Source organism: Pagrus major, chromosome 1 (assembly GCF_040436345.1).
Source record: "Pagrus major chromosome 1, Pma_NU_1.0".
Classification (NCBI taxonomy): Eukaryota; Metazoa; Chordata; class Actinopteri; order Spariformes; family Sparidae; genus Pagrus; species Pagrus major.
In genome coordinates, this window is record NC_133215.1 from 1,269,384 (window position 1) to 1,278,530 (window position 9,147).

Below are 9,147 nucleotides of genomic sequence, written 5' to 3' on the forward strand. Positions count from 1 at the left end.
ACTAATTCAGACCTACAAGACAGTGTGAGTTATCTTAGAATAGGGTGAATAGGTTGATATTGGGGATGACCAAGGTTCCATTACAGCACATTTGACCTCAAATTAAATTACAAAATAAAAGAAGCCTGATAATAAAAAAATATTAATAATAATAAAAATAATAGCTGAGTAGTTATTCACTAAACAACTATTTTTGCAATATCTAAGCAGTTTCTTCACATTACATCTCAAATCTGAATATGTCATCGGATTGCTCATATAGGAAAACCTACAAAAGCACATTTAATTCATGTTTTTACCTTGTCTAGTCAAAAAGATACACTGAAAAATAGATTTCAGCCTGGCGGCAGTGGCCATGTTAGCTTTCTCAATTTTGAGGCATTTGGGGGCATTTTTGAGCTTCATATACAGCAGATTTGGATTCAGCACCCCTTAATACCCCTAGAAATGTTGTATATTATAAATATTCACAAAATGCCTTCGCAGTTCTGATTTTGTGAAAACTAACCCTGTCTATTATATGTTTCCAAGCAGTCAGAGGGACATATAGCCTCTGTGTTAAGGTACAATATCAGGGAACAGTGTGTGTTGAGCCAAATACAAACAAATGTTAAAATAAATGTTAAAGTAAAAATATGAATTTTACTCTGAGAAGGTTTGAAGCTTTTAAATGTTTCTTTGAACTTGTAGACAAAGGCGTCTCTGTGTGATTTCAGAGCTTCCCCGCTGGACACCCATTTCTCGCAACTTTTCTGAGATCTCATGATATGTCACTCCATTCATAAACATGTCATTAATGAGAGACATGTATGGCTCGAGTGAGGCCATTAGAACGTAGGACTCCAGTGGTCTACTGGGACTGGACCATAGACTGTACACAGTCAATGGACTGGATCGTGGGACTTTTGGCGCTCAGACCGGTGTGTTGTTGCTCACCATGGATACCGGGTGACTATACATTGTGCATGCGCAAAGCGTGGCCACACAGCAGAAATGTACCATGGGAAATGGTATAACAATGACGGAAAATGTAAATTAGATTTATTATTTTGTTTTGGTTTCCTTGTTTATTATATTTTCCGTTTTGGGCTAAAAATAGCAAAACAAACACCAGTTTTCAATGTTTGGTGCATACAGAAAAACAGAAAAAAATAAATATTGACTCGTTTTTTCGTTTTTCGTTTGCCAGATTAAATGGAATAATTGAATGATCAGATGATACATTACTTTTTTTTCTGCCATGTTAGCGTTTATCTAAGAAGATTATCAAACAGAAATTGAAGCCTGCTTCTCATCCTCAGGAAAGGACTGGAGAACGCTACCAACCAACCAAGAAAATAGGGTAAGAAAAACATTGTACTTACCGAGGTAACAGCCAGCATCGGTGACCACGGCCACATCAGCAGAACAAGAAACACGACTTGTACATTTCTAGTAAATGTTGGAAAAACTGATCGTTGTGCTCAAAGTGTTCTTCATTTCAAATAATACCGGGAAGATCGACTCCACAAGAGAGGACTTCAGACATGAACTCTTGGCGACGATCGAGATGGACGATAAATTAAATGGCGGATTTGGTGCTTGGGGTTTGCATTTGGTTGTGTTTTCTGTGTCTGGTTGTGTTTTCTGTATTTGGTTGTGTTTTCTGTGTCTGGTTGTGTTTTCTGTGTCTGGTTGTGTTTTCTGTATTTGGTTGTGTTTTCTGTATTTGGTTGTGTTTTCTGTGTCTGGTTGTGTTTTCTGTATTTGGTTGTGTTTTCTGTGTCTGGTTGTGTTTTCTGTGTCTGGTTGTGTTTTCTGTGTCTGGTTGTGTTTTCTGTGTCTGGTTGTGCTTTCTGTATTTGGTTGTGTTTTCTGTGTCTGGTTGTGTTTTCTGTATTTGGTTGTGTTTTCTGTGTCTGGTTGTGTTTTCTGTATTTGCAGTGTGTTTTCTGTATTTGGTTGTATTTTCTGTATTTGGTTGTGTTTTCTGTGTCTGGTTGTGTTTTCTGTATTTGGTTGTGTTTTCTGTGTCTGGTTGTGTTTTCTGTATTTGGTTGTGTTTTCTGTGTCTGGTTGTGTTTTCTGTGTCTGGTTGTGTTTTCTGTATTTGCAGTTTGTTTTTGTACTTTCAGTGTTTTTATGTATTTCTGTGTATTCTAACAACCCTGTAATGAACCTGTATTACCACTATATATAGTAGAGAGTTAACATTGACTACTAAGAGTGGGTCTTATTTTGGAATGAGAAACATGTCGGACTTCCTCTCCTGATGGATGAGACCATGTACATCCACAGCATCACAGATGGCAGGGCTGTTCTGTGTGCAGTTATAAAAAGGCTATCGTTGTTTGGACTGTAACTGGACTCCTGTGGGTGGCAGGATGAGCTGCTCAGGACCACCACGACTATTCTTAGACCTTTTGTTGTGCTGACGGCGGTCTGCCATCACACTGACGACATGTGGAAGGTCAAACGTGAGTGTTTTCATGGCATGCCTCTGTGTTTTTCACTCAGTAAACTAACTTGTCTGTCTCATTAGTGGTTTGTTTTAAACAGAAACAGCAATGAAGTGTACATGACTGAATGTTCTGTGCAGTAAGATCAATGTGTTCACTGTTGTCTTCTTCTGATTCCCAAATTCTGTACATGTGAAGTTTTGACACAGAGAAGCTTTCTATTAGATATGGAGTGTAATCATAATCAACAAACATGAATAAGGGCTGTCAGTGATTAATCCATATGGTACATATGTGTGATCAGATGTGTAGGCTGAAATTTGAAGGCAGATATTGTACATATAAACCAGGAGGGAACGACCAGTTTTCCAGGTGATTATTGTTTTGTTTCTTCCATGGATTCATCACAATTTCCATCTAAATACTTTTCTACATACTTTTGTCTTCATCTTTCAAGGTTTGACTCCAAACAAAGAGTGAAAAATCTTGTTCATCTGTTTTACATCTTTCCAGATTTTTAAAAGAGCCAACAAATATTATGTATTTTGTTTAACATATTTCTCTTTTGCTGCAGCTCCAGTTGTTTTCCCAATGGAGACGAGGTACCGGACAATTTTGGAGGTAATTATTACGATCCAGCATGAAAAGTTGGAGTTAGTTAAAAGTGAAGCTTAATTGCTAAACAGTCCAAAGTATCTCCAAACTTTTCTAGAAAACTTTTTCCCGAGCTAAGGAAGCCTGCGTTGTCTAACTTTTCACAACAAACTCCACGTGATTTTATAATAACAACCAAAACAGATGTAGGTTCACACTTTTGAAAAACTGGTGACATTATTCTGACTGAAGCCTTACCTGTCTCTTCTACGACAACTCCCTGTGCATTCAGAGTTTGGTTCCCCCTGACCCCATGTCCCAGTTCCACCTGAAGAGAGGTTCTCCTGACGAGGAGTTTCCTGACCTGTGCAGGAACTCTACCTGGATGGGACGAATCCTCACACCGGCCATGTACCGCCGACAGTTCCACCGCTGCACCCACAGCGGAGTCATCTTTGATGACGTCATCCGCCCTGGCCTCGAGGAACCAGGTGATGTCAGCACGATGTCAAGGTTTGGCTGGCTGTCAGAGAAATACAGTGCGATTAAAATCAGAAAGAAACTGATGGACATTCAAGGAACATTCAGTATTTAGTTTGACATCAGAAATTACAGATAGATTCACATATGTTGAAAATTATGAAAAATCTTCATTGTTTCTCTGCGCTTATGAATCAATATATAGGTCAGTTGTTGTTGTGTATTATTCTCTTTATTCATAGACCTGCTGTCACCTCATTCCATTTTACATTTTGGTAGTGAAGCAACCATTTTGTTTACATACAAAGTTAAACACTACCAGAAATGTGAAATTATGGTAGCTGGTGGATATAAAGAAAATACTTTGTGAAGATTTCAGCTGTCACTTGTTTCTGTTTCATCAACCTGCAGTTCATCTTACGGCTGTTTGACGAAAAATGATTTGAGTGAATGAGAAAAAAATGCAAAGTCAGAATCTTTAGGTCAGGGAGGATTGTAAATGTTAGTATGTAACCATATCTATCAACCTGTAATGTTTGTGTATGAAGGTGATAGGTCCGGTCCTGTATCTGTGGGGTGTGTCGCAGGCGACGCCCAGTCTTACGTCCTGTTCTGCGACTTCTTTGACCGAGTTATTGAGGCGCATCATGAACACAAGATCACCAGCCAGACGCCAGAGAGCGACTTCAACTACGACAACCTGAAGGTAGTCGGTCAGACCACTGGCTGTTTACTCATGTTGATTTGATTACAGAGTCATTATTTCAATAATAAAGCCCAGAACATTTTCACTGTGGTGTCACACCAAATGTACAACAAAATCAAAACTGAGGCAGACAGATAATCACTTCATCCCAAATTATAGGTTGTTTCCATTTCAGCGTGGCCATGACACGTTTGTCACCTGCCCTGGCTGTAAGGTCCATGAAGACCATTCACACGTGTGTGTGTGCGTGTGTGTGTGCAGGGGGGGGATGACCTGGACAAGTCATATGCTGTACGCTGTGAGGCGAGTGTTGTTCGAGGTGTTGATGACTTCTGCTTCCCGACACACTGCAGCCGAGGAGAGCGCAGACACCTCCTCTCACTGGCCAGGAGAGGTACTGCACGTCCCTATTTATGCTAACATGGTGTGATTCTAAATATAACCAACCCTGCAGGTTCAGGCAGGCCCAGCCTCTAAATTCTCTGATACATGTACAACACAGCAACATGGATGGAGAAAATGCAGAGTTCACTGAGTTTTGTCCAAATCCAAAAGCTTTTTGTCCTAAAAGTAAATGTTACTCAGTTGGCATCCATGAGTTGGCCTCCAGCTGTTCAAAGCTGGTGTGGTTAACCAGTTTAACTGTATCTCCTCTCTGCTCTCAGCTCTGCAGCGGCTGAACGAGGATGAGCTGCCGGGTCAACTCTTCTTACTGGAGGAGTTGAACCCGGAGCAGCAGAGAGAGCTGAACCTGAACCCTCCGTCTTCCTCTCAGCTCCGAATCGGCGTGGCCCGGGACTGGCCCGACGCCAGGGCAGTCTGGTCAGTCCGTAACAGCATGGTTTCTTCACAGGTCTTTTTTGTCCCGGTAGCATGTCTGACTAGAGAAGGGATCAGGCGGTGCTCAGTTTATTGTAAGATCGCAGGTTTGATCCTTAGTCCATACATGAAACTGCCCATGAGCAATTAATGATCCCCAAACTGCTCCAGATTGGAAGTATGTGGGGAAAAATGATGCCCTGGACAAAATTACTGAAAGTAATGTATGACCACAACGCATTACGAGCGGTAACTGGAACCTGGGAGATTCAAATCCTTTCAAAATGTCACCAAATTTTAAAGCGCTACTTTCAGCCTGTGGTGTTCAAAGAGAATATAAGTGAAATATAAGTTTCTTCCATGATTCCTTGTTTCAGGGTGAGTAAAGATGGCAGCCTGGTGGTCTGGGTCAACATGGAGGACCACCTCAGACTTGTGTCCACAAGAGACGATGCCAACATCGCAGAGGCCTTTAAATGCATCTGCATTAACCTGCAGAAGGTCGGTGATGGCTTTGATTTTTTATTAAAATGACAATCACCTGTAAAATGTTTAGCAACAAATGTCTGCAGGTTTTTATCTACTCCTGTTAGTTTTTAACCATGAGCTCTATACATCACTTCTCTACCTCTGATAAGAGCTTGTTTACAGGTTATAAGTTACAAAACTCTTTATAAGAAAGTTGGAAGTTCACCTCTGCTCCTGTCCTCCAGATGTTTATACTCGAGCCAGATCACACATACTACATTTACATTTAGGGCATTCAGCAGACGCTTAAGTACAATAAGTACATTTGTCACAAGAAAGAAAGCACAACATATCACCGTTGATAAAGTAGAAAAGATAGAAACAATATTCAAGCCCTGTTCTAATGTTCTCCTATTACAAGCAACAGTCCAGTCTGTAATTAATCAGGACAAACCAACACGATCACATTTGACATCACCATTCATCCGTGATGAATCTGATCACAGGTGGACAGCTCTAAGTACAGGCGTGGACACCCCCGAGACGCATTGAGGACATATTTGAGATCCGATCACTCAGACCACATTCAGAGGTGGTCTGGGTCACTTGTGTTCTGGGCCACATTGAAGGACCGACTACTCAACTGACATCTTCTGTGAAACAACAACAATACCAATCATAATGGATTAAATGCTGTCTGATCTCCAGGTGCTTCACTGTGATGTAACTGACATGTTTGGTCTCTGTTAACCTGCCGATGTGTTTCAACTGATCAAACCATTGAACTGATAACCACAACATCACCAGACTCCCTTAACAAATGGTCTGATTGGAAGAGTTGTTTCATTAAGAGAAACAAACTTTGTGAAACTGCTACGAAAAAATCTAAATCATTGGTGCCTTCTTGTAAATTCGACAATAAATGCAAAACATTCAAATGTTTCCCTCCTTGTAAAAAGTGTCAGTTTGTTGCAGCATAGCTGTAACAGCCTGTTTCCTTACATGCCTAAAGTTCGCCTTGTCTGAAGTGCGTCTTAGCTCCCAACAGCTGTTTGAACAAACTGTTTCAACTGATTTACACCAAATGTATTAAAGAATATAACATATTGACGGTACGCAACGCCAAGTTTTACAACAGTAACTAATAAAGGCTACTTCTTTGTCCCTAGACTCCATTGACTAGTTGGGCTTTCTTGTTAATTCGGCAAACGTTCTTTCCTTCTTTGTGTAAAACACATCGTATCGGTCTGTTCCAGTGATGTAGGTGTATATTTGCATATAGAGCGGAGAAGTGAGATCCGATCACAAGAGGTCATTCGCTGCCAGGTGTCAACTGACGAGCTTAAAGCTTTCCACTTGTGATCGGATCGTTAAGAACGGATGCTAAAACCAAACTTCATCAGCCTCTCTGTGTCTCCAGCTGGAGGACTTCTACAGAGAGCTCAGACACCCGTTCATCTGGAAGCAGCAGCTGGGGTGGGTGACGAGCTCTCCGGCTGACGTGGGGACGGGTCTGAGGATCAGAGTCCACCTCAGACTGCAACACCTCCCCCGACACAAACGCCTCCAGGACATCCTGAAGAGACTGAGGATCCGCTTGGACAAAACAGGTACGGAGGGCAGACCTGATGTTTCAGAGGTAACCTGATGAGGTGTGTCCGTAGAACTGCAGGTCAGTGTGTGTTTTTACATGATGTTCAGCTCCCAGTCTTTACTCTTTGATGAGTCTCTGCTGCTTTTTGAACCATGAATCCATTTGCTATGGTTTTTTAATTTGTGGTTCTTTTTTGGGGGTTATTTCCGTCTGTTTTCTGGTTAATGTAAACTTAGTGTCGCTCCCTATCTGCACAGTTTTAAGTATTCTTTTGTACAAAAAAGACTGTGAAGCCCCTGGAGGCTAATTTATGATTTGAGATAATGGGCTATGAATACAATACATATATACAACTGTACTTGCCTTTTCACTTCCCAGAGTCCCCGGCGCTGTACCATGTGAGCAATATGGCGACCTTTGGCGTGAGCGAGGTGGGTCTGACCCAGCTGGTGGTGGACGGGGTCAAACTGCTCATCGCCATGGAGAAGAGGCTGGAGGGCGGCCGAGACATCGATGAGCTTGTTCCTACACAGAAATAGATCTGGATGATGATTGGCTGGAGTCTGGAGAGAACAGATGGACTGACCAATCAGATAGAAACATTTAACCCACTGTTACATTAGGGAAAATGTCCGTCTGGTATGTTTTTACTACCTGAATCCAAACGCCAGAGGTGGGTAGAGTACTGAAAATCTATATTCGAGTACAATTACTCCCATCCAAAATAATTCAAGTAAAAGTACAATTACCATGAGGAGCCTACTCAGATAAAAGCAAAAAGTAATAACTTACTCATAGTACAAGTCAATTTGCATTTTAATATTTTAAATTTTAACTAATTGTAATTACAGAAGAAATGTAAACATCGCATCACGGTAAACTGCTTTCTATAGCAAACCAATTTAAAGCCACAACAGACTTCTAAGATGAGTTAATGTCATGAGCTAGCTAACTACATATTCTACTAGTCATGCAACTTACTTCATTCGTCATTCAGTTGTCTTCTGTCATCATGTCGTGCTAAGTAAAAAGTAGATTACTGGCACCAAGATATTCTTGAGTAAAGAGTAGGAGTACCATTTTAAAAAAGGAATTAAAAGTTCCTTCAAACACTTTTTTTAACTGATATGCGTTACTTACAGCTGATTATATTGTGGTTATATGATTATATGTTCTTCTCTTACAAACCTTTCAAACTGTAATTAAAACTAATTAAACAATTTGCTGAAGCCTTTAATTTACATGTGTTCAGTTTTTGTCTCATTGAATTTGATGTAACAGGTGAACAGACTTCTTGTGTTGCCATCAAATTAATAATTTTACAACTAATGTAATATTTATTTACAATATTGTACTATATATGCATATTTAATATAATATTATTACACCCATTATATTTGTTTTAACCACATCTCATGGTCCTACCCAGCACACATGTAGCCTGTTTAAAGGAAACTTAAAGTGACTACGAGGAACTCTTAAGTGTGTTAGTGTGCCGTCAACACGTGCTAGGGTGGTTAGCGCAGGTGTCGGACTGCTTTTGTCAAAAGGGGCCACCAGAATCAACAAAAACTGAAAGTTTCTCGTTGTCACTTTAAACTTAAATCTTAAATCATGAAACCGTTTGTTAGAAATGAAGGAATCACTCAAACTTTGATTTCAGTTATCACCAATGTTTTTCAAATACCGATGTGTTCAAAATGAATCAAATAAAAACTGCAGCATCTGTTTTTAGGTCTGCACAGTGTGGTAAAAAGAAATCATAAAGCATTTACTTTACCATATATTCACAGTAGAGGTTATATCGCCACCTGTTGCTTTGGCGTGTGCTTGACAGCCTGCTTTTGCATTTTCATACTATTGGTGTGGATGGAGATGTTTTTGGAGAACATTAATATGTTGGTCAGTATGTCTCTGCAGCTCTATAGTACTTAATTATCATGCTGTTTATCACACACTTTATCTTTGTCAAAAAATTAAAGCTTCTGTGATTCAGATATCTCGCTTGGCCATATTGCAATTTCAATAATATTTCTATTAATTCTGCA

General features: G+C 40.2%; 2 protein-coding genes across 2 annotated transcripts in view; both read left to right on the plus strand.

Annotated features, from left to right (window-relative positions):
• The window catches only part of LOC141006168 (NACHT, LRR and PYD domains-containing protein 3-like), a 467,008-nt gene that overhangs the window by 374,068 nt on the left and 83,793 nt on the right, over positions 1-9,147 (plus strand). The window lies entirely within an intron of this gene.
• Positions 810-7,638, plus strand: LOC140993886 (creatine kinase M-type). The gene is made up of 8 exons (XM_073463449.1): positions 810-920; positions 3,325-3,523; positions 4,061-4,218; positions 4,480-4,612; positions 4,884-5,040; positions 5,415-5,538; positions 6,926-7,115; positions 7,478-7,638. The coding sequence occupies exons 1-8, from the start codon at positions 810-812 to the stop codon at positions 7,636-7,638; spliced, it is 1,233 nt and encodes a 410-aa protein (XP_073319550.1).

Coding starts and splice junctions, on each gene's coding strand:
- LOC140993886 (XM_073463449.1), top strand. CDS start 810: ATGGCTCGAGTGAGGCCATTAGAACGTAGGACTCCAGTGGTCTACTGG. Junction 5,041..5,414: donor CCCGACGCCAGGGCAGTCTG/GTCAGTCCGTAA, acceptor TCCTTGTTTCAG/GGTGAGTAAAGATGGCAGCC. Junction 5,539..6,925: donor TCTGCATTAACCTGCAGAAG/GTCGGTGATGGC, acceptor CTGTGTCTCCAG/CTGGAGGACTTCTACAGAGA.